This window comes from Cervus canadensis, chromosome 9 (assembly GCF_019320065.1).
Source record: "Cervus canadensis isolate Bull #8, Minnesota chromosome 9, ASM1932006v1, whole genome shotgun sequence".
Lineage (NCBI taxonomy): Eukaryota > Metazoa > Chordata > Mammalia > Artiodactyla > Cervidae > Cervus > Cervus canadensis.
Genome location: NC_057394.1, coordinates 10,493,620 through 10,520,585, shown reverse-complemented (window position 1 = coordinate 10,520,585; position 26,966 = coordinate 10,493,620). Strand labels below are relative to the sequence as shown.

The window sequence follows — 26,966 nt, the reverse complement described above, 5'->3', positions numbered from 1 at the left end:
CAAAAAAGCTATATAGATTTTTTTCTCACTATAATGTTTCATATATTGGCGTAAAACTATCACTTATGAAATACCACATTCTATGTAATCTGTGTGTGTCGTTTTGACACCTTAAGGCATTTCTAGACATTTAAATTTTACAGAGTGGTGACAGATTTGATGAGTAATTCCTAGTCATGTTTAGTGGTTTGTAAGTTGACTTTCATTTCCGTGCACAGGATTGTGGATAATATGCCTGTAACGTGGTGTTATGATGTTGAAGATGGTCAGAGATTCTGTAATCCTGGATTTCCTATTGGCTGTTACATTACAGATAAAGGACATGCGAAAGATGCCTGTGTTATTAACGTAAGTTTCTGATAAACTAACTCAGCTACTTTTAAAAATAAGCTTTTTGGTAGAAGGATTCAGTCCTTATCTAGACACAAATTGTTGTTTTCATCAAATGAGTACTGTTCACATGTTCTGAAGGACAACTAGCTGCTCAGTCTTTTGGGGGTTGGGGGTGCTGCGACACAAGGCTTGTGGCTTCTTAGTTCCCAACCAAGGATTGAACCTGGGTCACCACAGTGAAAGTGCCAGGTCCTAACCACTGGACTGCCAGGGAACTCCCATACTTGAGTTGCAGTTTATAACTCTGGAACTAAATAATTCAGATGCAGTTCAACATTTACTGGCATTGTCTCTTACACGCTAAATACTATGCTACGGGCTTGGACTTTGTATGTTCTGACTCTATTAAAAAAATGTTCTTATTGGACTGCCAGAAAGACCTCATTGTAAGTCCATGAAATTTGTATTGCAAAGTTAAGTCTATAGAATATTATTTTGCAAAAGTTTGGGTATTGTACCTTTTTAAAAAGGTATCAATCTTTGAGGCCATTCTTTTATGATTAAAACAACAAAATAAGTGAAGGCATTAATTGAGAAAGTAGTCAAAATTATTGGAGAATATATATCAAATTTTGTATAATGAGGTCAACCTGGTTTAATCTCTTAATGAATATAACCTGAATATCAACCTCAATGATAATCAGACACACACACACACACACATAATGAGATATTATAATACTCAGCCATGAAAAGGAATGAAATAGTGCCATTTGCAGCATGGACCTAGAGATTATCATAGTAAGTAAAGTAAGACAGAAAAGACAAATATATGATATCACTTATATGTGGAATCTTAAACAATGATACAAATGAACTTATTTACAAAGCACAAACAGATTCACAGACACAGAAAACAAAAACTTATGGTTACCAAAGGGGAAGAGGGGAGGAGGATAAATTAGAAATTTTGGATTATTTGATACAAACTACTAGGTAAACAACAAGGTCTTACTGTACAGCATAGGGAACTGTATTCAGTATTTTGTGGTACACTATAATGGGAAGGGATATACATGTATATATGACTGAATCACTGCTGCATACCAGAAGCTAGTACAACATTGTGCTTTAGTTAAACTGTACTTCAGTTTTTTTAAAAAAGGGAGGGGAGTTTAAGCTTAAAACTTACTCATTTTTATGGAAAAGATGAAAATTCTGTCTAGGTTCAAATTTTCCTACATGCTGTGGCTCATTATAAAATTTTATGTTTTGATTCTTTCATAGCCAGTGTTCTAACACTAAGTTCTGTTCCACAGTCAGAATTCCATGAAAGAGATACGTTTTACATCTTCAACCATGTTGACATCAAAATATATTACCATGTTGTTGAGACTGGATCCATGGGAGCAAGATTAGTGGCTGCTAAACTTGAACCAAAAAGGTAACCATAAAATAGATTTAAAAAAAAATTAACTGTAAGCAAAGTTTAGACCCAAGGAATAAATATTTGGGGCCCAGTTAACTTTTAATCAGTGTTCTGACATATAATTTGATATTTTAATTGTTTTTACTAAAACTCCCTTTAATATGATTTGTTATTGAGTAATGGGTTGTCTAGAGAAACCATATAAATATTTATTTTCCTGTCATGGTAGCTGGTAGGCAAACCAAGGTGCCTTTTTGTTTTGTTTTTCAGTCACTTTTTGACAGCTTTTCCATGTCAGCCTGGAATGGAGAACATGAGTGGTCAGGACCATGTTCCCTTTTACAGTGGAAAAGCAGAGCCCCAGATGAGCTGCTTAGCATGTCGTATCGAAAGTCTTCGTAAAGTGTCAGATGCCAATATGTGACAGGTCATTGCAAGGGCACCTCTTCAAATTATCAGCTTTTTTAGTGTGAACGTACCTGTCATTTATTTGGGAGATGCTTTTTTGGTTGAGTATTGTTTTTTTTCCCCTCATGATTCCCCCCGCCCCCAACACCAACTGATTTAGCCATTTTCTCATGCCACTAATGGTAAAGAAATGCATATCATAATAAGATGGCAGTTAATTTACACTCCCTCAGTGTTTGTTTTGATTTCTTTGAAGATTCTTTAGTGCTCTTAAAGTAATGTTTTCAAAAGTTTGGTTCTTGTTTGAGTAACAGTTTGAGTAATACGTATGTATAACTAAGCCCTTTATATGAAGTAAAGATTTGTACAGTTCAGTGTGATCGGAATCACTTTTGACTGTCAGCAGCGTTGTGAAATACGTGCAAGATCTCTAACCTTTACTCCATTTAAAAAAACTACTTCATCAGCATCTTCCCAAAATGTTTCTTCTCACAGCTTCAAGCATACCCATATAGATAAACCAGACTGCTCTGGACCCCCCATGGATATAAGTAACAAGGCTTCTGGAGAGATCAAAGTTGCCTATACTTACTCTGTTAGCTTTGAGGTGAGTGTGATTCTATCTTTAGTATAAACTCAGAAATGGATTTTAAATTCATATTACTTAAACTAATTAAAAATATTAATGATCAGGCTTGTCAAGTGGATAAGCTTTTAATGAGCTGATTTTTGGAATAGTGTGTCAGTGCACCAGGCAACATAATCGTGCTCAAAACTAAGTCTTCATTTGAACAAAAAGTATAGAAAATTGGAGAACTGAGCCTCATTTAAAATGTTAAGCCATAAGAGATACAAACAAGGCAAAAGGTAGAAAAGAGGCATAAAGGATGGTATGAAGATATCCAAGATATGCAACAAGCATTGGTATGTGTGCTGCCAAAGCGAGCACTGTGGCAAGCATTTGGGAAAACAACACCATTTTTGAAACCAGAATTTGAGTGTGATTGTAAATGAAGTTTCCTGATGATAGATGATTTATTATACATTCACTGGAGGGTTTTATTAGGAGGAAAGTAAAGTTTATTGTATGAGAATCTTGGGCAATATTCCACCTCTATTTTTAATAAACTATTTTGGCAATCCAATATAGTTGTGACGTTTAATGTCCCTATATAGTGTGTAATTTTGCAAGCCTGGTGCAGTAAATAGTATGCCTTTCCTTCTGGATATTAAGAGCTCAGTGTGGGTGACACCTGCTAGAGGCTCAGGGTGCCTAGGTTATGACTTTGGTCTGGTTAAATGTCCCAGATATAGATAGATAGCATCAAAGAGAATCAAGAGTAAGCTATTCCACTCAATTTTCTGAAAAAATTAAATACAGCTCCTAAATCATAACATTTAAAGTAAGCCTTTGCTAATTAAGATTTAAAACAAGACTTTAAAAAATACAAGTAACTAGATACTGTTAGGAGCCCTTATTATTTTTTATTTACTGCTTAAATTCATCTTGATTTTCCTGAGTCTCGAGTAAGTCTCGCTCAGTCAATCTTACGACTGACTCGAGTTACGGTAATGAGAAATTGTATCTGTTGGTTGGAAGGTTAAGCTCTGAATGGAAATCTTTGGATTTCTAGTACACTTTGTTGGCCCATTCTTATTCAAAGAGTTGTTTGTTTGTTTTTTTGTCTGTCTAGGAAGAGAAGAATATCAGATGGGCATCTCGATGGGACTACATTCTGGAGTCCATGCCTCATACCCACATTCAGTGGTTTAGGTAAGACTACAGCGTTAATCTCCTTCATGCTCTGTCCTTATTCTGTTCTCTGTCGCTTTGAGCATCTCATTCACTCTTAACTCTCGCCAGTTACTCAGAAGGCTGGACTTTTGAATTAGGTAGACTTGGATTCAGTCCTGGATTTTGGTCACTGGTTGTGAGTCAGGCCAGATCACCCAGGTGCTCAGAGTCCATTTCTTCATCTAGAATTAACCTGTCTCACTGTACTGTTCTGAGGGTTGAAGGGAGGTTATGAAACAGAGCATTTGCGCACCTTACCTGGCATGGAAGAGGGCTCAGTATCCAAGCTGCTACAGCTGTTAGGACTGTTTTTGATAAATAATAGTTAGGGTTAGAGTTATTATTACTGTTATTCTTTCTTCAGAACATGACCCAGAACTTTTATCTAGAGAACTGTTCAAGGTGCCATTACTCTCCTTTTCCTACTTCACTGACTAATCTTTTTGACACTCATTAATTTACTGAATGGCTTGTTTTTCAGTAGACTTCTTGAGGGTAGAGACCAGTCCATTATTGATTCTTGCAGCTTGTGGTGTGTTAATTTGGGCACAGTAGTTATTAATGTTGACCATGGACAAAAAACTCTAGTTCTCAATAGGCCATGAAGCAGAGCACAGTTCATTGAATTTGCTTGATTTTAGGTCAGTTTTTTAATTGATCAATGCTGTTTTAATGTTACTCAGTAAATTGTTTTTAAAAAGAGTTCTGCTGATCCAATGATTAAGCTCTAAGTTAATCCTGACGTGCTTATTTCTGCAGCATCATGAATTCCCTGGTCATTGTCCTCTTCTTGTCTGGAATGGTGGCTATGATTATGCTACGGACGCTGCATAAAGATATTGCCAGATATAATCAGATGGATTCTACAGTGAGTGAAACATCTGAACTGTTCCCTGGTCTGCCATGGATAGTCTTTATTTTTTTCTTTGGAAAATTTTTAAGTAATACCTTTAGTCAGAATCTGCTTTTAAAACATTTCTTCTCACAAGTGATCCTGAATTGACATTTTCAAAGAAGAAAAGGATCGCTAAGCGCTGGTTTTGCTGGTAGAGACTTGGCGCCTGCAGCTCTGAGAGCTGAGCTGCTCACAGCCTCGTCTGCGCCCGTGGGGGAGAGGACAGCGCGGGTGCAGCTCTGAGAGCTGAGCTGCTCACAGCCTCGTCTGCGCCCGTGGGGGGAGAGGACAGCGCGGGTGCAGCGCTCAGCGCTGAGCTGCTCACAGCCTCGTCTGCGCCCGTGGGGGGAGAGGACAGCGCGGGTGCAGCGCTCAGCGCTGAGCTGCTCACAGCCTCGTCTGCGCCCGTGGGGGAGAGGACAGCGCGGGTGCAGCTCTGAGAGCTGAGCTGCTCACAGCCTCGTCTGCGCCCGTTGGGGGAGAGGACAGCGCGGGTGCAGCTCTGGAGAGCGAGCTGCTCACAGCCTCGTCTGCGCCCGTGGGGGGAGAGGACAGCGCGGGTGCAGCGCTCAGCCGCTGAGCTGCTCACAGCCTCGTCTGCGCCCGTGGGGGGAGGACAGCGCAGGCTGAGCTGCTGAGAGGACAGCGGTGGTGCAGCTCTGAGAGCTGAGCACAGCCTCGTCTGCTCGTGCGCTCTGAGAGCCTGAGGACAGCGCGGGGCAGCTGAGAGTGAGCTGCTCACAGCCTCGTCTGCGCCCGTGGGGGAGAGGACAGCGCGGGTGCAGCTCTGAGAGCTGAGCTGCTCACAGCCTCGTCTGCGCCCGTGGGGGGAGAGGACAGCGCGGGTGCAGCGCTCAGCGCTGAGCTGCTCACAGCCTCGTCTGCGCCCGTGGGGGGAGGACAGCGCGGGTGCAGCTCTGAGAGCTGAGCTGCTCACAGCCTCGTCTGCGCCCGTGGGGGGAGAGGACAGCGCGGGTGCAGCGCTCAGCGCTGAGCTGCTCACAGCCTCGTCTGCGCCCGTGGGGGGAGGACAGCGCGGGTGCAGGGCTCCGGCCTGCCCTCCTTCACTCACCTGCCGTCGGCTGTGTCCGAGTTTGTTTCCGGCAGATGTTCAGTTCGGGAAGCAGCAGAGTTAGAGTAGTAACTCCCAAGCAATTTTCATATGTGTGTATGTTTGATTTTTTAAATTAATTTTAACTGAATTTATATCATTTCAACCTTTTGTTGTATTCAAAGTAATTTAATGTCTTAGCTTCATTTATTCTCATTTTAAGTTGTGTAATGTTTTGCATTTTATACTTTTTCATATCCCAGCAATGATTTGTAATGAATATATAAAACTCAGGTTTTCATTGTTTTCTCTTCCCTAGCTTCTTAGCCTCCCCACCCATCTTTCTGTCCTGTTCTAATTAGAAAAAAGAACATGTTAATATTTAGAAGCTTTTTAGCACTTACACGCTGCAGTTTCTTTCCCATGATATTATGATTATATGCCTTATTACATATTTTATTGAAATAATTTCACGATACTCTGTTCGTAATTGGTAATTCCAAATAATTGTTGAGTTAATGGAACTTTTTCCTTAATTTGTGTAGAGGTGTTTTGGGCTACAGGACAGAAAGCCCCATCTCCAGTCTTGCTCCCGTTCCCTGCTTCCTGCCAGTCTCTCACGGTAGCTGTCAGAGCGAGTCTGTCCCAGAGTGTCCGGTCATTCCCCTCTGGATCACAGCCCTCCAGTGACTTCATCCACTGCACTCAGAGAAGCCAGAGTCGGCTCTCACAGTGACCCGCGAGGCTCTGCGGCAGCCCCTGGCGCTCTGCTCCAGCCGTGCTGGCCGCCTTGCTGTTCCCCAGACGCATCGGGCATGTTCCCATCTCCAGGCTCTTCCTTACAGTTACTTTTCTGCCTTCCTCAAGTGTCCTCCCTCAGGGAGCCCCTCACGTTCTTCTGGTCTTTACTGAGATGTGATCTTCCCAGTGAGCCCTTCCTCACCATCCCATTAAGATTACGTCCTCTGCACCCACACCCTACATCCATAATTCCTAACACCATCTCATGTACTATGTATTTTGCTTATTTTGTTTATTGTCTGCCTTTCCAATGAGAAGATGTGCTCACAGGAAGTTATCTGTTATACTCACTGTAGGATCTCTGGTATTTTAAACAGTACCAAGCATGTGGTTCGTGATCAGCAAATATTTGTTGGAACAAATGAATTAGCCCTTGATGTACCAGACATGATGCATTGCTGGACTTAAAACTGGTTAAAAAAAAAAACAACAAACCGAAGAATTTCCCCAGATCCACCCGGTCCCCCCAGGTTGAGTGAGGCTAGAGCAGGAAGCATTGCAAGCATGAGAGGTTGAAGTTCTCCTTTAGGAATATGCTTATATCAAGTTTCTAACCAATTGGGCAGTTAAATTGAGTCAGTGGTGAACCTCTATCTCCTCCTGTTTATTAAGCCTGGATTGTTGCAGCAGGCAGAATGATTCTAGGTTAGTAAATGCCTTCTGTTCTCAGCAGAATTGAGTGGAAATTGAAGGAAAGTCTTCCAAATTTGGGTTTGCTGGATTCTCCGCGTTTGAGGTTCATAACATTTGATCTAGAAATTCCCAAAAATTTACAATAAACAAATTGGTACCAGGTCCCAAATATTTCAGATATTAGGATTATTAATTACAGAGTAAAGATATGTGAAAAAGTAACAGCTAGGGTTTTCTAGCACAGAGGAAAGATGAGAATCTGTAGATAAAGAGTACGCAGTGTATCCAAAGTGGAATAAATAAAATGAAATCCATACCTCAATCAGTTAGGCAAAACCATAAACACCAGAGAAGAGAGAAGATCTTTTCTTAGAATCAGCTAGAACGGAAAAAGACTGAGCTTTCTGCAAAGGAAAAACAATGAAATTGGTGATGGAAAAATAATATCTTTAAATATATAACCAAAAAATAATATCTTTAAATCAATGAAAAAAATAAATCAATGGTGAGAGAAATTAACTATTTACATAGAATCGTGTACTCAGAGATGCTGTCTTTCAAAAATGAAGGTGAAATACCTTTTTCAGACTAACAAAAACAGTTGACCACAAACAGACCTTCTCTAAAGGAATTTCTATAGAAATACTTTGAAAAGTGAAAGTGAAGTTGCTCAGTTGTGTCCGACTCATTGCAACCCCATGGACTGTAGCCTACCAGCCGCCTCTGTCCATGGAATTTTCCAGGCAACAATACTGGAATGGGTTGCCATTTCCTTCTCCAGATAGAAATACTTTAGTAGAAAATAAATAATAATCCTAAAGAGAAGTTTAAAAGGATTAGTGAACGAAGAAATTCCAAGTGAATATTTTCTATCTATAATAATAATGAGTCTAAATATGGATGTTAACAAAAGTGTATCAACAAAGGTAGCTTTGAGGGATGATTGTAGGTGAGGTGGGTGGCCATCTGGAAAAAAAAGGTAAATTCCAACTTCATTGCTTATATTGAAATGATTAAGTGAAAATGTGGAACTGTAAAATACTAGACCACATGGGAAGTTATTTTTAAATCTTGTCTACTGCTGCAAAGATAGAAATCTGAGTGGGAATTTGGGGGAGGGCTACAGAAGTACCCTGGACAAAATGTTAAGAGAGGAGGCTGAAGAAATAGCAGGGGCCACATTTTGAAGGACTTTCTAAGCTGTGCAGTCAGAAGATCACCGAGAAGCTGTTGAAGTATACAAAACAGTGTTGACATGGCCAGGTTCATGTTTTAGGAAAATCACTTTTAACAGTTCGTGGACAGTTGTCCGGAGCTGGGCAAGATTGGAGGCCCAAAGACCAGTCAGAAGACTGTAGGGAATTTCCAGAGTCAGGGTGGTAGCAGGGAAGAAGTAGGGCAGTGGGCAGATAAACAGAGGGTGTCCGGGAGGTGGGGTGGAATGTTGAATGCCCAGTTGAGAGGGTGGAAGAGGAGAGAAGCCAGTGAATGATCCCATGTTTCTGATCTGAACCACCCGATTAGTTAAAAGGATCTTTCTGGTTCTGTGTTGAGATTCAGCTGAAGGGTAGAAAGCGGGACCAGTTTAGTGCACACTATGATAGCCAGGTGAGGGGGGATGGCTAGAACCAGGGGCTCGTGGTGGAGCCTGTGGGTGGATTTTAAAGCTAAGCTGTAGGAATTGTTAAAGGATGGTATGAAGTGTGGGAAAAAAAAAAGACAGGCATAAAAAAAAAAGACGGGCATCAAGGACGACTCCAAGGTTTTGGGGACTGAGCAGCCGGAAGGCTTGAGTTTTTATCTACTGGGGTAGCTGCAGGTGGAGGTGGGGAGAGAATCAGTTCCCTTGTGGATGGTTCTGTTCGAGGTGTCCACTGAATGCCAGGTGGAGCTGTTAATTAGGCAGGTATATGTGTGTGTCTGGAGACTGAGGAGCAGTGTGAGCCGGTGACACAAGCTTACTAAAATTTTCACAGCCTACTATGCATGCAGAGTAGCTTTGAGAACTGATACCATTTGCTTGTTTTGGAAATTAGTTAGTGTGGGTTAAAAAGGATATAGAGTATGATTTAAAATTGTCATCAAGTTGGATCATAAAGCTTGACTGACTAGGACACGGTATCCCATTATCTTTGTATTTCTTTTAAAGTATCTCTGTAACTGTTTGTAGACCTTAACACACACATTTCTTTAGAAACGATTCAAGAAAGTTATATAAAGCTCCATGAGTCAAGCTTTCGTACTTCAAACCTGAAATAAACTAATATCTGTAAGTTTTTCTTTAAATTTCTGTATATGCATATGCATATCAACAATGAACAAACTGCCTAGTGTTCTTGACGATCCCATGGTGATGAAACTATTTCCTTCCCTTCTCAGGAGGATGCCCAGGAAGAATTTGGCTGGAAGCTGGTTCATGGTGATATATTCCGTCCTCCAAGGAAAGGGATGCTGCTGTCCGTCTTTCTGGGATCGGGGACACAGATTTTGATTATGACTTTCGTGACTCTATGTAAGTGTTAAGTGAAAACTAAAAAGTAGAAAATATTTTTTAAAAATAATTATTTGAAATCCAGTTTTCCTAAGTTGTAGCTAGTCTAGATTGTTGGTTTGAGAGTTCTTTTGGTTCTCAGAATCTGTGTTCTTTGACCATAAGTGGCCAGGGGCGGGGTTAGCCGTGCCCAAAGCTGACTCTTCAGATGGCTCTCTTAGCTGCATAGAGACCAAGCGCTTGTCGTGGGAGCACGGGAGCTGCAGATGACCGGATCCTCGTCTGGGCGGCCTGGAAGCAGGGTCACGCGGGTTGGCTGTCCTGCCTCACTGGAGCATATGATGAAAATCCCAGGACATCTCTGGCTTCAACTGAGAGGGACAGAACAGAGAGGAGATGGGACAGAACCCAGAGGGGACGAGACAGGAAGCTTTTGGAGACCTCCTTGGCTTTTTGCCACCTTGGCAAAATTTAGAAAGCAAGACCTCTTTCTTTCCCCAGCAACGTTGAGGAAAGATCTTCCTACACAAAAAAAATATCTCTTCCTTGTGACTCTTGAAAGCCTTCAGAAATTTTATTATTTAAGGTTTTGTCAGTTAGGTCAAATTGTAAATTTTTAAACTGTCAATTTTGTCAATTAGGACAAATTTTTAATTTTTCATTTTTAAAAAATAGAACTGCCTTAGAGGTATTCATCAGCTGCAGGAGTGGCCCTGAGACTCCTGTCTCCAGACAGGAGTTTTAATGCCGTGGTCTTTGAGTTTTCCAAGTTATCAGAGAAAAATATATTTATGAAAAGAGTTTCCTGAATTTTGCATTTATTTCCTCATGTTCTCTTGTTGCCTGCTACTGGTGAACAAGTAACACATGAATGTTACTAGAAAAATTCAGAAACCACTGACTTTTCAGTGATTTTCTTAGCAAACACTTGTTCTTATGTTTGTCTGCATATTAATATGTAATACTATAATCATTTTCTGTAAGTAAAATTGTCCCAAGTTTTTATGATATAGTTAACCACGTAAGTGTTTGGAAAGAGAATGAACCGATTCCAGGTGTCTGGCACCTGAGTAAGTTTGGGGTTGACTGATTTGCACCTTCCGGCTCGGTTGAAGACTAACTAGAACATATTTATCTACTAACAACTTAGATAAGGTGATGTCGGTGTGATGGGTGAGGCTAGCTAGCAGTGTAAGTTTATTACACTGAAGAGGGGAGATTGGGAAAGAGGTTTGGACACAGTCAGACGATTGATTGCAGAGTCCCCAGAGAGCCGAGGTGGAGTTCCAGTGGAGTGGATGCTTGAGGGTGAAATTCTGCTTTCAAATTGGATCGAGAGTGGCCTTCTGCCCCTCTCTGATCTTTGTTGGTGTCAGCTAGAAAGCGACCTTGTCATGAAGGACAGTTTCAGAGAGCCTCAGTTAGAAAATGATAGGGAATGTTTCCTTCAGGGCTTGTATATGGACTTTTTGCTTCAGAACAATCCATGGCTCAGGCCTGAGAGGACTGGGGGAGGGTGCGTCTTAACTAAAATTTCAGTAGATCCTCTAGTTACCCTGTTTGGTTTCCTGTGATCGTGAGTTTCTCCTCTCCAGTCGATGATGCTGGGAAAGTGTTTACTTGGCTGTGTACTCCTAGGGGGAGACACTGCAAATTTCGGTGCTCCTGGGCTGAGAGAGCCACGTGCATCTGTTCTTGGATTTCTTTCTGAGAAAGTCATAGTATCTGACTTCCAGTTTAAAGCTCGGAATCGCTATAAATATAAGATGGTGTTTTTTTTCTTAATTAGTTGGGAGGGTTATATAGTGAAGAACAAACAAGCTAACCAGCTAAGTAAGAGTAGGAAACAATTTCCCAAGTTACTGACCAAGCCCTTCAGTAGCTAGTATTCACAAAGCTAATGGTGCTGTGAAATCTTTTTTCCTCTCTTTTGTCCTTTGACTAGATTCTGCCTCATCTCTGATGTTTGAATGTTACAAGGTTTTTTTTTTTTCACCCCAGAGGACTCAGTATTGTTTTTAAAAGGAACAGAAAGGGAGAATATTTTACAGTGGGAGTATTTTTATTGATGTTAATGTAAAAGCTGTACTTGAATCTCAGAAGAGCTGAAAGCACTCTTGAGCTTGCAGTCAGCCTCCATTGATAACAGAAAAGGTAGACCCTGACAGGAAATGTCCAGATTGGAGCTCGCCTTACGTGTGATCCTGTTGATGCAGTGCCTTAGATATTACTAAGATTCAGTGTGGCTGCGTGGTAAGGGAGCGTATTTTCATGATGTTGTATTTAGTTTATTGTTTAAAAAATGAGTGGGGTCTTCTGTCACTTCAAAGGAAACAGTAATAAAATTCATAACTTTAAATTACTTATTTTTTTAGTTTTTGCTTGCCTGGGATTTTTGTCACCTGCCAACCGCGGAGCTCTGATGACGTGTGCTGTGGTCTTATGGGTGCTGCTGGGCACTCCTGCAGGCTACGTCGCCGCCAGGTTCTACAAGTGTAAGTAGGAGCTGCCCTGCCGGCTCTCAGACCAGGAGCCTCTAACCTGCCACGTCGGGGGTCTGAGCCTTGGTGTCTGGTAGTTGAGGCTCTTCAAGCAGTGTGTTTAAAGAAGCTTGTGAAATGGATGACTGTCCCTAGATGTGCTTGTTAATCATGCTTATTAAACAGTGGCTTCAGCAAGTTTAGGTGCTGCCTCTCCATTGTCCCCTCTCTTCCTTCTTGAGTTTTGATTTAATAGTTTTGGCTGAACAACTTAGCTTGGCTACATTCATAGAAATATATTTAGTCTAGTAAAGGGAAAAAAGTTATCAGTCATTTATTAAAACGAATAGCATGTATATATACACACACATATATATAGGAATACTTTATGTGAGAGCGGTCATACTTACATTGATTTAATATTTATGAAAGTACACTGTACTTAAATTCAGATCTCACTGTTTTGAAGAGCCCCCAAATAAGTTACTCTTGTAGCAGGGTTTAGTTGCATTCTCTTGTTTTCCTGCTTTCCAAAAGTAAAATTAAGTTCAGTGAAAAAAGAATTCAGAACCACAGAATAAGGGTGGGATAGGATTAGATGACTTAGAAAGCAGCTTTTCTTGGTCAGTAAATGCCAAAGTTTGCCCTACTTAGGAAGCCTGTGGTCCAGTTGAGATGATCCTGTCGGTAATCTGTGATTGAAAATGCCAGGGAGATGATGACACAGGGCTAGGGTTCCCCAAGGTCTTCTGATAGATCTAAGGTTTCAGCTAAAACACATAGGGTTACTTAGGTGACCTTAAGGTGTGGTTGGCTAGACTCAACCCCAAATAGAAGTATTAGATTTTGCCAGATGTGTAGAGTATGTGAAGGTCTGTGTGCATGTGTGAGTGAGTGAGTGTGTTTTCTTGCTGTGAGTTTTGTCAGCCTTCTTTTTTCCTTTCATTCTTTGCTGACAGACACAGGATTAGGCTGGTCATAACGTATTTTAGCACAAAGGAGATGTGGCTGGAGCCCGGCCTGCTCCCCTTTCTCACAGTCTCTGTGCACGCGCTTTCCGCCCGTCCCTCAGTCAGGCTTTGCGCCTGCACACCTCCCACCTGCTGCGTGGCCCTCTGGCCTGCTGTTCCCTCCACCTGACTGCCCACCCATACTCCCTGCCCGACAGACACACCTCCCCTCACCTCCCCTCTACTTCAGCCCTCCTTGCTGCAGATTAAGGAGCACATTCACCAGGCAGAACATTCGGAGACATACTGTCACACAATGCTTCATTGTATAGATTCATTTTTAATGTTTCAAATAATAATATTTGAATTTTGATTGGAATTGTATTAAACCCCCAAAATTCATAATTTCATAGTAGTCTTGTCAGTAATGCTATGAATTCAAATCATATATATAAATTATTTTAGACCAAGAAGTACTTAAACTTATAAATTGTTAAAACTTGTTTTAAAAATCAAAGCTGTGTTCAGATCTCAGCCAGTTTTATCGCCAACTTTTAAACTAGGAGTGGAGGAGTACTTTCATTTATTTTACTCTAGATACTTTACGTTTTTAAAGTGGGGGAAAAAATTAAAAGTAAAGAAGAGTAAAAAGTTGGTAAGTAAATTGTTCCGTCAGGTGGCCGCACCCCTTCTGTTCTTAGTCACCTGATCCTACACGCTGACCTCCCCACCCCCGACTGGAGAAGCTGCCCTGCTGGAGGTACCCTGGCGATTCAGACCTCTTGTGGGCATTCAGCAGTGCTGCCTGTCAGGCCTGAGGGTGCCTAGTTTTATAACAGATTCTGAAACTGACCTCAAGGTAAAGGAGCATTTCCAGGGTACCCTTTCTTCATCCAGTCCCAGTGATTGAAACTGGGTTAGAATTTAAGGGTTTGTTTTGTTTTGAAGTTAAAAAAAGTAGAAGAGAAAATTGTTTGGATGACTTTCTTTTGATACTAGATTTATTTTGTGCTGAAACAAAAGTCTTTAGAGGGAGACTTAATCCAGGCAGTCCTGGGATGTGTGTCTCTGGGTTTGGATCATTTGATGAGGGAGTATTAGGAGCTTTGCTCATGTCATTTTTCTAGGAATAGGCACCCAGTGCTGTGTGTTCATTTGTCCAGCGCCAGACCTGAGGTATGGACATTTGGTTTGCTTTGAAGGTACGTCTTTGTGTTAATGCCACTTTTGTTTTCTCCTGCAGCCTTTGGAGGTGAGAAGTGGAAAACAAATGTTTTATTAACATCATTTCTTTGTCCTGGGTAAGTGGAGTTTTCAATAAGAACTTGCTTAACATAGTTATATTTTAGTTGTCCTGTAAGTCTAATCTTTTCTGTGTGTATCCAAGAAAATGAATTTAATTTTTAAAAAGTGAATGTTCAGTGAACATTTGCAGAATGACTACTACCTGTTTTACCTGGAAAAAATTGCCTTTAGACAGGAGAGTTTTTTATGTATTCCTTTTCTTAAAAGTCTGTTTCTTAGTCTAGCAGTCCCGAGCATGATGAAAATATGTTAAGGGGTAAATTTCATAAGGTGCTGATAGGAGTTTAAGTCAAGCAAAGCCAATTTGAAGAGCAATTCGGTTTTCTACTAAAGTTTTTTTATTTTTTAATTTATTTTTAATTGAAGGGTAATTGCTTTACAGTATTGTGTTGGTTTCTTCCAAACATCAACATCTACTGAACTTTTAAATTCACATACCCTAATGACCCAGCAATTCCACTTTACTGTGTATAGCACAGAAATTCTGATACTTACTGCATATGATTGCCACTATATCATTTTGCTTCTACCTCAAATGTTACCCAGATGCCTATTGTGTCTTTTAGGATTGTGTTTGCTGACTTCTTCATAATGAACCTGATTCTGTGGGGAGAAGGATCTTCAGCAGCTATTCCTTTCGGGACCTTGGTTGCCATATTGGCTCTTTGGTTCTGTATATCTGTGCCTCTGACATTTATTGGTGCATACTTTGGTTTTAAGAAGAATGTAAGTTTATAGATGTTAACTTATTTGAATGAACCTCAGCCGTGGCAATTAGCATATGCCACCTTAAAGATGCAAGTGTCTAGAAGATAGAAACTAGCCCTGTGGGATCTGAATTTCATAGAAAATTGATGACTTCTTAATTTGACTGCAGTCATTCTTAAAATAGTACTCAGAAGTATGCGGTTAGAGAGAGGTTATGGATATAAACTTAGATTTCAAAGTTTCATAAGGAAATGTAAATGGAAACTGAAATAGATTACAGGGAATGAAATATTAATTTAAACTAATGAAAAATATGAATTTATTACATTAAAAATAAATTGTTCCTTTTTTTAACTTAAAAAGTACATGTATCTTTTTTTCTTAGCAACAAATGTTTCTAATCTATATAACTTAACTAAGTAAACAGGGTAAAACTGAGTATGGGTTAGGAAGTAAAGCTGTAAAAAAAAAAATCAGTGACCTTACAGTAAGGATAGCAGCCTTTTTAATATGTAGTTTTGGGATAAATTTTATATACTTAGCTGCTAGTATTTGATTTTTGGAAGGATTATAATCAAGGCTCAGTCCCTCCCTCCAGTCTGTCTGTCTCCACGTCTGCTGCCCGCTTTCTACCCACAGGCCAAGAGGAAACTGAGAATCCATTCTTGTGTCCTTCTCTAACTCCGCTATCTTTGCTCTTCTCTGAAAATGTCTCCACAAGGTTAAAAGAAGTTACATAGTTCAGTACACCTTGTGAGGGGACCTGGAATACCTTGGAAGAAACTTATGTACTTTTAAGAGACTACAGAGTTTCCACTGCACCTACCATGCCAGGCTACTAAAAGATTTCTCAGTTCTTTGACATTTTGTTTATGACTTGAAATGTGTATAGCATAAATAGTAAACTGACATGATTTGAAATTTTTAAATTACATGGATGAAATAAGTACTTAAAATTCTAAAAATATAAAATTTGAAGAATGGTATAGTGATTCTCTCTGCCTCTATACATATACAGTGACATATGAAATAATTGAGTTCACAGAAGTATAATCTCAATGAGAATATCAGGTTTTAACTTTTGCTGTATCATAACGAAAACTATAGAAGTAGGTTTTGAACTTTTTTTACATAGGAAGTGAATTTCTGCATGTGTACTCTCCCCCCCTCCCCCACGTTACTGTGTTTAGGTACTTTAGGCTCCAGTTGTTTTTATACTACCATGTAGTGTGTTATAGAAAAGAATCATTGAGAACATCACCAATAATTTATGATCATAAAGCTTCATATAACCATTCATTATCTTCCTTGTGTTCTTAAGTCTTAGCAAAAATTGAGCAATTTTAATAGAAATGCCATTGTCCATCTCCAAAAAACACATTGACAACAATTTCAGAACCAGCCCATTTCTTTTTTGTTTTTTGGTTTTTTCATTTATTTTTATTAGTTGGAGGCTAATTACTTTACAATATTGTAGTGGTTTTTGCCATACATTGACATGAATCAGCCATGGATTTACATGTGTTCCCCATCCTGAACTCCCCTCCCACCTCCCTCCCCATCCCATCCCTCTGGGTCTTCCCAGTGCACCAGCCCCGAGCACTTGTCTCATGCATCCAACCTGGACTGGTGATCTGTTTCACGCTTGATAATATACATGTTTTGATGCTGTTCTCTCAGATCATCCCACCCTTGCCTTCTCCCATAGAGTCCAAAGTCTGTTCTAATATAATCTGTGTCTCTTTTTTCTGTCTTGCATATAGGTTATCGTTACCATCTTTCTAAATTCCATATATATGCATTAGTATACTGTATTGGTGTTTAACTTTCTGGCTTACTTCACTCTGTATAATGGGTTCCAGTTTCATCCATCTCATTAGAACTGATTCAAATGTATTCTTTTTTTAATGGCTGAGTAATACTCCATTGTGTATATGTACCAACTTTTCTTATCCATTCATCTGCTGATGGGCATCTAGGTTGCTTCCATGTCCTGGCTATTATAAACAGTGCTGCGATGAACATTGGGGTGCACGTGTCTCTTTCAGATCTGGTTTCCTCAGTGTGTATGCCCAGAAGTGGGATTGCTGGGTCATATGGCAGTTCTATTTCCAGTTTTTTAAGAAATCTCCACACTGTTCTCCATAGTGGCTGTACTAGTTTGCATTCCCACCAACAGTGTAAGAGGGTTCCCTTTTCTCCACACCCTCTCCAGCATTTATTGCTTGTAGACTTTTGGATAGCAGCCATTCTGACTGGCGTGTAATGGTACCTCATTGTGGTTTTGATTTGCATTTCTCTGATAATGAGTGATGTTGAGCATTTTTCATGTGTTTGTCAGCCATCTGTATGTCTTCTTTGGAGAAATGTCTGTTTAGTCTTTGGCCCATTTTTTGATTGGGTCATTTATTTTTCTGGAAATTGAGCTGCAGGAGTTGCTTGTATATTTTTGAGATTAATCCTTTGTCTGTTTCTTCATTTGCTATATTTTCTCCCAATCTGAAGGGCTGTCTTTTCACCTTGCTTATAGTTTCCTTTGTTGTGCAAAAGCTTTTAAGTTTCATTAGGTCCCATTTGTTTATTTTTGCTTTTATTTCCAATATTCTGGGAGGTGGGTCATAGAGGATCCTGCTGTGATATGTCGGAGAGTGTTTTGCCTATGTTCCCCTCTAGGAGTTTTGTAGTTTCTGGTCTTACATTTAGATCTTTAATCCATTTTGAGTTTATTTTTGTGTATGATGTTAGAAAGTGTTCTCGTTTCATTCTTTTACAAGTGGTTGACCAGTTTTCCCAGCACCACTTGTTAAAGAGGTTGTCTTTTTTCCATTGTATATTCTTGCCTCCTTTGTCGAAGATAAGGTGTCCATAGGTACGTGGATTTATCTCTGGCCAGCCGATTTCTTACAGTAAATATATAACTAAAAGGAGAAGCTTAACTCTACCTTTGTATTAACTGCTATTTTCTGAGTCCTATATTGTTTCCTCCTGTGTGTTTCTTAGTTTAAAGCCATTAGTCATTGGATCACTGCTGGAAATGGTGGTGGCTTGTTCCAGTAGACAGACTGACTATTGTACCTGGTGGTATCTGGTTTGGGGCTTCTAAATACAAGTTTCACTCTGATGACCTAGGTAGACTTGTATTGCTGTTAGTGTCAGCATGGATGCTGAGAAAAAGCTGACAAATAATCTAGTACAGAGAAGAATTTCTTAAATAGATAAATAATTATTAACCCTTTCTCTTTCTTTTTTTTTTTTACTGAAGGCCATTGAACACCCAGTTCGAACCAATCAGATTCCACGTCAGATTCCTGAACAGTCTTTCTACACAAAGCCATTACCTGGTATTATCATGGGAGGGATTTTGCCCTTCGGGTGCATCTTTATACAGCTTTTCTTCATCCTGAATAGTATTTGGTAAGCTGGGCACCAAGTCCTCTTGTTCTCATTCCCATTGTATGTATTGCTAGCTTTCTCTTTTTGTTTATACGGCTTACTGTTTATACCTTTAAATGTCAGCTGTTCTCCAGTAATCAGAGATCTTAAGAGATAAAAAGTTGTTTTATCTTTTCAGTGTTAGAAGAATTGTGATAAGAATTATTATTAGTCAAGGGCTTATTATTTATTACTTAATTCTTATAGCTCTATGAGGCGGATATTATCCCATTTTACAGAGATGAAAATGAGATTTTGAAGGTTAAGTAATTTGCCTGTGTCACCCAGCTACCATGTGACAGAAAATTCACCTAAATCTCTCCAGTGCTGTGTTTTAATAACTAATCTGTACTGCTTCAGAGGAGTGTCTTTGAGCTCTTGATGGGAGGGGATTCAGGCAAGCATTGTTGAACTAGGCAACCTTCAAAGTCGTTTCTTATCCCAAGACCCCTTCATTCTCTGGTTTCTTGTTCAAGTAGAAAAATGCACCGTGGTAATTTTGAGCCGCTCATACACTACAGTATGTTGTGATCTTTATTTGATCACATTGACATATGCTACAGAAAGTATCAGGGTTCCAGGTAGCATTGTGAGAACTAAATTTGAATGTTTTTAGTTATTAGAGCCTGTCTTTCCTTCCTGTTTGTTATAGTGTTTTCCAAATTCAGCTGATGCTATCATATATGATAAGAAACAGTCTGTACCCAATATAACCTTTTCTTAGTTTGGCTCTGTCTTTACATTAATTTTGGCGGGGGGAAGGGGGAGTGTCAAATTTTTTCTGACTCATCAGTAGACAGACAGACTAAGCATATTTGAATAAATAAGAGTTTCAAGTCCTCCTGGAACAGGAAGACAGTTCAGCCCATTATTGTGTCCTGCCCTGCCCTGCCCTGCCGCATACATCACCGTCTAAACCTGTGAGAATTTGTCGTCGATTAGACGGGAGAAAAAGCAAACATTTTCAGTTCAAAAAAAAAGGAATGTGTCATTTACTGTGTCAAAAAGAAGCTGTTGATCGATTCCTCTTGACTTGTTTGATTGTAGGTCACACCAGATGTATTACATGTTTGGCTTCCTGTTCCTGGTGTTTATCATTTTGGTTATTACCTGTTCCGAAGCAACTATACTTCTTTGCTATTTCCACCTATGTGCAGAGGTATGGATTAGCAATATTCGCTTAATGTTAATTTGCTAACAGTATTTATAATTTTGGCATAAGGTAACCGTGAATACTATTAATTGAAGTAAATATGTGTTATTAAGGTAGAAATTGACCTATATTCCTAAATCAAATGCAGCCGTCTTTAAGACTCAGTTAAGATAGTTTCCCAGTGCAGTATATTTATTATTTATTTAGAACTTAACTTTTAAAATGTTAATTTCCTAAGAATAGCATATTATGCTGAATTTTTAAAAAACTGTTGGACTTTAAAATTACTATTCTTACTGTGATACAGACACTTACAGACTGAAAATTTAGTGAGAGCAAACATTTTACGTGGAAAAATTTATTAAAACATATCAGAGATTTTGTTTCAGTGAGTTATATACTTGGCAGCAAGACAAAATGATGATGTCCTTGGGTGACTTTTAAAAGATTTAGATTGTGTTAAATCATTATTTTATAGTTGTTTTCTATACAGGAGATAAAATCTTTTTTTTTTTAGGAGATAAAATCTTAACTTAAATTTGATATGCTTTTTTAGAAAATTGAAGTTCACATAACATGAAATCAACCATTACAAAGCGAACAATTCAGGGGCACTTACTACATACACAGTATTGGGTAATCACTGTCTCCGTCTCAGAATAGTTTCCTCACCCCTAAAGAAAATCCTGTACCCACTAAGCAGTTGCTTCCTGTTCTCTCTCCCCTTCAGACCCTGGCAGCACCAGTCTGCTTCTGTCTCTGCAGATTTGTCTGTTCTGGAAATTTCATATAAATGGAAGTGCACAATATGTGTGCCCTTTTGTGTCTGGCTTCCTTCAGCTGGCAGTGTTTTAAGGTTCATCTCACTATAGCATGTGTCAGTGCTTCGTTCCTTTTTATAGCTGAGTAGTTTTCCATCATGTAGTTACACTCCAGTTTGTTTATACATTCATTCATTGATGGACATTAGGTTTGTTTCCACCCTTTGGCTATTGTGAATAGTGCTGCTATGAACATCCATGTACAAGTACTCATTTGGGTGCCTGTTTGCAGTTCTTTGGGGTATATATGTCAGAGTGGTATTGCCGCGTCATATAGTTACTTTTTGTTTAACTTTTTGGGGAACCATCAAACTTTTCCACAGTGGCTGCACCATTTTATATTCCTACTAGCAATGCACAAAGGTTCCAGTTTCTCCACATCCTTGCCAGTTACCTGGTATTTTCTGGTTTTTTAAGTTATAGCTACCATAGTGGGTGTGAAGTGGTGTCTCATTGTGGTTTTGATTTTCATTTTCCCAATGACTAATGATGATGAGCATATTTTCTTGTGTATCTTGTTTGGAGAAATGTCGAATTCCTTTGCTCATTTATAAGTTAGATGGTTTATAATTTTGTTTAATTGTAAGAGTTCTTTTTATATTCTGGATACTAACCTTTATCAGATTATGATTTGTAAATATTTTCTCCCATTCTGTAGTTTGTCTTCTCACTTTCTTAATAATATGTTTGTCACGAAAGTTTTTGTATATTTCTTTTCTTTTAGGGAATCATACATTTTAAAATACAGCCTAATGCTTAATTATTCATAAACCATTTAAGATTTTTCTACATGTTTTTAGCCAATCTTTTAAGTAGCTCCATCAAAGATAGAAGGTGCTTCTCAGCACCTTTAGTGAAATTGGCAAACTTCAGTATGAAAAGGGACTGGAATCAATAGCAAAAACTGGGTTTGGGGGGCTATTCCATTTAGCTATGTTCTCTATATTAACTTTCTTCAGCTGCATTACCTTTTAATTGGAAAGTAATTCTTGATCCTGAATTTTTTTCTCTTCTACCCAGGATTATCATTGGCAGTGGCGTTCATTCCTCACCAGTGGCTTTACTGCAGTGTATTTCTTAATATATGCAATACATTACTTCTTCTCAAAACTGCAAATCACAGGGACCGCAAGTACGATCCTGTACTTCGGGTATACCATGATAATGGTTTTGATCTTCTTTCTTTTTACAGGTAAGATTTAGAATGATTTATTTTTAGTTAATAACATTATTTATAATTATTTATTATTTATAATTATTTTGCTTTTGTAAAACCCATGAAGGCTTCTACTACTTGTTGCTCCTATTTTTAGTTCTCAGTGCAACTAAGCATAGTTTGGTCTGCCCCCCTGTGAGGGTGAGGTGAGTGCCAGTCAAGCAAAGGTGAGAAGACAGGACGTAGGGGAAGAAGACCACCAGGGACCATTGTTGTGTTGAAAGTACAGGGGCGCCTTGCGCAGAACATCTCAAGGCTTCCGCCTGTTCATCTCTTAATGGAACAGTCTTGCTTCTGCTCATTTCAGAAATAGAGTAAAAAGCTCTAGCTACCTAAATTGAGGAGTAAGTAGAAATTGGAGGTTAGAAATTTAAGATGAGATTGAGAATAAATGATACCAAGAAAAGATGAGCATAGGACATCTCTTATTCTGAAAGTTTTAAACTGCAGGTTTATATCTCCACTTCCAAACCCATTTACCTAGTGGGATAAAGCGTGCTTTACATTGGTATTTATATATGTACACCTTCTCTGTCGACCTAGGAAGGTTCTCTGTATCTCAGTGCTTGGGTGCTTGGGGATGCTTAAGCCAGAATAACAAATGGAGGGACAATTTCTTTTATCTTAAGATTGTGTTGCATGCTATGTGAGGAAGTATAGGAGTCAAAAAGAAAAAGAAACTTGTTAAAAAATTAACTTTTCTACTTTCTACTCATCTGTTAGCATTTAAGAGAATTAGGTAGAGTTTTGAAGTGCCCCTGTTGTTATATCAGTGTATATAACAGGATTCAGGCACTTAGATCAATTCTGTACATCAGGTCATTCATTGGTCAGACATAGTGGTGTAGGTGTGATCATTTATGCTCCATAAATGATCTGTGAAACAGTCATAGCCTATGAAACGAGGATTACTGTTTGGGGGCATCTGTATCCGTGTCTGTGAATACATATACAGTTTATTCCTTGTTACACACAAAAAATCATGGTCTAGGTGAATGTCTTGTTTTTCCAGGCACATGTTATCATGATCATTCAACCATCACCTCAACTTTATTGTTCTTGACTTTTAAAGCATTTTTATTTATTTTGAATAAAACAAATTTTCTAATCTAAATTCTGGAGCCACATCAAATTTAAATCAACCAATGAAGCCAGTGACTTTTAGTGTATTTCAGTTTGTGGGAAAGGGTCTCTGCATGGGAATGCTGAGCCCTTTCAGTGTCTAGCATTTTTCTAAAGTGGGAATACCCACATTTATTTCAGGACTCTGCACTGACACCGTTTTTTTGTCTATCTATTTTACAAAACAATAATTACTATTCTGCCACATTAGGAAAGATGCCACTTTTAGTATGTACACTGTACCCATTTAGTATTAAGAACAAATAAAATACTAGAAGTACTTGAAGAACAAAGTACACAACTTTCTTGGAGTTGCTGGTATGATGATAAAATGTTTTTTCTCATCTTGAAATGCCTTCTATTATCTTGAAGTTCTTGTTTCACATAAAATTATTTCAGTGTATTTTATGTTTTCTCCTTTACTTTTCTGGAATTAACCCCAACCTCTTCTCATGCCTTAATAATGACCCTTTGAATATCCAGAAGGTACATCTGTGTGTCCTCGAAAAAGCACATAGTGCATGGCATGTGCAGAGCAGGTGCTTGGTTACATGTATGATGTAAGAATGGGTATAATAACATTCATAACTTCTGTGGTAATGTCCCAACTATAGTCTCTTGACTTATAAAATCTTAAAACAATGGTGAAAACCATTGGAACTTTAAATATAAAACTTCCACAAGGGGCATGTGTATCCCCTTCTATATTCTTCTATAGCCCTACCTATTGACTATTTCTTAGGGAATAATCTTGGGGGAAATGCTATGCATCAATTCTAAAGTGTGGTAGGCAGTTTCATAATTTAGTACATACTCTCTTGCAAAACAGGGTCTCTGAATTTACATTTATTGCATGTAAGTATGGTACAGTTTAAAAGGATGCTACACTTGAAATCAGAAGAAGTAAATCTGAATCCTGGCCTTTCTTATTAGTCACAGGCTCTAAACAGTTCCATAATCCCTCAGAGCCTCACTTTAATCAACTGTCTGGCATTCAAATTTTTTGGACTCTAAAGTGATAAAAATACCTGAAAATCAAGGCCTGTATCTTTTCATGAGTCTACTCGTTTATTCTGTGTAACAGTCTGTGGAGGCCGGGAGGGCAGATAAAATTCTCTCTCTTTAATGAGATAAATGGGGTGGAGATTCCAGGTGACTCATCTAAAGATGATTCACACAGCTCAGGACAGCGCTGCTGTGTCCTCCAGTTCTGTGCCACCTCTCATCTCAGAGGGCGTGTGTCATTATTCTTTATCATATCACGTTAACACTTAGTAAAATCTTTCTGAGTTATTTTGTAATAATAATCTTGGAAAACTGATCATTCCCAATAACTGTACTTAGAAAATATTCCCTTTTAATTCTGTGAATCTGATATTCTGATTTTTAAGCTGTTCATATCACATGTTGAATTAATAGCATTTTCCATTTTGTGATAAGAGTATTTTTAAATAGGAAAGTAAGATTGGCATCCTTTTTCTCTTCCAATTTTAGCCTTTTCCATGTAATAAGAAAAAGAATATATTATAGAAAGCTTTAGATAATCTTATAGCATAAAAAGTTTTTTTTAATCAATTTCTGTAAGAAATTTGATTTGAATTAGTTCTGTATTTTTCAGAAAAGTTTAGGGTCTTTGGTGTATTCCTGGTAATGGCTTATAGTTTTGGTTTATAGTTTTATGGCTTTTTTAAGGAACCAGTCATTTTAAGCCTGTACTTTTATGTAAATCATGAAGCTGCCTTTGAAAGGAGGTTGACTTTTGTTTTTTCTTTTATAGGAACAATTGGCTTCTTTGCATGCTTTTGGTTTGTTACCAAAATATACAGTGTGGTGAAGGTTGACTGAAGAAGCCCAGTGTGTCCAGTTAAAACAGAAATAAATTAAATTCTTCATCAACAAACACCTGTTTTTGTGACTACCTTGAGTTTTACCAGACTTATTGGCCTAGTAATCCTTAAGAAACAACATGATTCTAAATACACCTCTCCCGGTACACCAGTCCCCGCAGAATGTGTTATCAACACTAAAACATTTGTATCGTGATTTGATTAAGTATATATTCAGTTGTTCTCAATGAAGAGAAAATTTAAATATTATGTGCATTTGTAAATATAATAGCTATAAAATTTTCAGTACTTCTCATGGCAGAATAGAAGAGGCCATATTAAACAATACTGATGAAATACAGGACAGTTCATTGTAAATAGGATTTTCTAGGCTCGGTAGGTGGAAAGAATTATTTTTCTTTGAAGGAAGTAACTTTTTATCATGGTAATTTTGAAGGATGATTCCTATGATGTGTATTGGGGTGGGGGGGATGCTGCTTTTAAAAAAATCTTGTATTGGTTGTAACTGTTCATATCTTCTTTTCTGTGTTGACTTCATTATTCCCATGGTATTGGCCTTTTAAACTATGTGCCTCTGAGTCTTTCAATTTATAAATTTGTTATCTTAATAAATATTGTAAAAACATCTTCAGTGCATCATTACCTGTTGTATATTCATGGGGATTCTGTAAATACAGATCTAATTACCAATGGTGTTTTTAAGTGATTTATACTGTTTTATCAGATTCTACTGATTTTCGCTAATATACTTTCTGAGCTTTGAGCTAAATGAAATTCCAATTTCCCAGTCTTTGTAACAAAACTAAACTTTTCACTATTAGGCAGTAACAGACATTTTAGTCATGCATATCTAGATGAATTATGTAAGTATAGTAGTTAATATGAGCCTACTGCATTGCCGTTAAGGATTTCATATTTTTTTTTACCTGTTTTTCAAAATACAGTATTTTTTATTTTTTTAAATCAGTTTTTATGATCTATACATTAACAATGACTAGCAGCTCTTCTTCAAACATATGATTACATTTGTCTTAATTTGGATTTCCTGAACTTAAGAAATCACTGTGTTGCAGCGTGTTGACTGGGACTGTCTCCTGGACAGCAGGAAGCTAAGCGGGTGGGGCTGGATCAGCCGCACTGTGGACATTCACCTGTCAGCAGAGCTGGGGTGGAAGGAGCTTGGGCGCTCAGCATCCATCCCATGATACTGCCGCTGAGCCAGGACCCAGCCACAGGGTCCCCTCTTGGTGGCTGTCTCCACCGTGACCCCTCTGCTCTGGACGATGTGGCTTTGGAGAACTGGCCAACCCCTTGAGGAGGGACATGTTGAGAAACTGATGAAGCTGCAGAACCAAGGTCGTAGACTCTTCTCTCAGGACTTCAAGGAAACAGATAGTAAGGATTGGACCCCTGAGTGCCATGGGAAAACGCGACTCAGTAAGTGTGATTGTGCAAACCAGCTGCCATCAGAAACGACTCTTCCCCTGCCCCCCTGGTTCATATGACCTCCTTGAGACCCGTTACATGAAGCTGTCAAAGAACTGGGCAGTCAACCTGTGTGGAATGGGGCCTCCGGAATCTGGTGTCTTTTGACAAACACATCCTGGGAGGCAGTGGTTTCCTTGGAGCCACAGGAGAGGCTTTGAACTGGCACCAATGCAGTGATGCCTCATTGGGCTTTTGAGTGTGTGTGTGCATGCACGCTTGTGTGAAAAGGAGAGTAGAGGTGATGCGGAAGGGACCCAAGTGTTAGATGGGATTGTTTCAGCCCTGTTCTACCACTAATGAGCAGATCCCTTCCAATATAAAGCCTTTGACGAAAGTATTCCCTTTCCATCCTCAGAACTCACGCTACTTTGTTCAATACTGATGTCTGACAGTTCTGTTACTGTCCTAAATATTAATATTACTCAAGATTATTGTATAACTTTGCAGGCTTATCCTTCCAAATAGATCACAGGCCTTTCAAGGGCAGGAACCACTGCTGCTTCTTTGGTTCAGGCCTCAAGGGTAACAGGACTTTGCATTTGGTAGGTGTGTATTTGGGAGTGAAAGAGGATGAGACGGTTGGATGGCATCATCGATTCAATGGACAT

The 26,966-nt window shown here is 39.0% G+C and overlaps 1 protein-coding gene across 1 annotated transcript in view; it reads left to right on the top strand.

Annotated features, from left to right (window-relative positions):
• Nucleotides 1–25,495, top strand: part of TM9SF2 (transmembrane 9 superfamily member 2) — a 51,452-nt gene extending 25,957 nt beyond the window's left edge. The window contains exons 5-17 of the mRNA XM_043477753.1: nucleotides 219–348; nucleotides 1,653–1,777; nucleotides 2,666–2,777; nucleotides 3,865–3,944; nucleotides 4,725–4,833; nucleotides 9,725–9,857; nucleotides 12,212–12,331; nucleotides 14,510–14,567; nucleotides 15,138–15,297; nucleotides 18,542–18,693; nucleotides 19,759–19,870; nucleotides 21,706–21,877; nucleotides 24,801–25,495. Of these exons, the coding sequence (XP_043333688.1) occupies nucleotides 219–348; nucleotides 1,653–1,777; nucleotides 2,666–2,777; nucleotides 3,865–3,944; nucleotides 4,725–4,833; nucleotides 9,725–9,857; nucleotides 12,212–12,331; nucleotides 14,510–14,567; nucleotides 15,138–15,297; nucleotides 18,542–18,693; nucleotides 19,759–19,870; nucleotides 21,706–21,877; nucleotides 24,801–24,868 (1,531 nt within the window). The 3' untranslated portion in view covers nucleotides 24,869–25,495. The remainder of the gene's footprint in view (nucleotides 1–218; nucleotides 349–1,652; nucleotides 1,778–2,665; nucleotides 2,778–3,864; nucleotides 3,945–4,724; nucleotides 4,834–9,724; nucleotides 9,858–12,211; nucleotides 12,332–14,509; nucleotides 14,568–15,137; nucleotides 15,298–18,541; nucleotides 18,694–19,758; nucleotides 19,871–21,705; nucleotides 21,878–24,800) is intronic.
• Nucleotides 25,496–26,966: the final 1,471 nt, after the last annotated feature.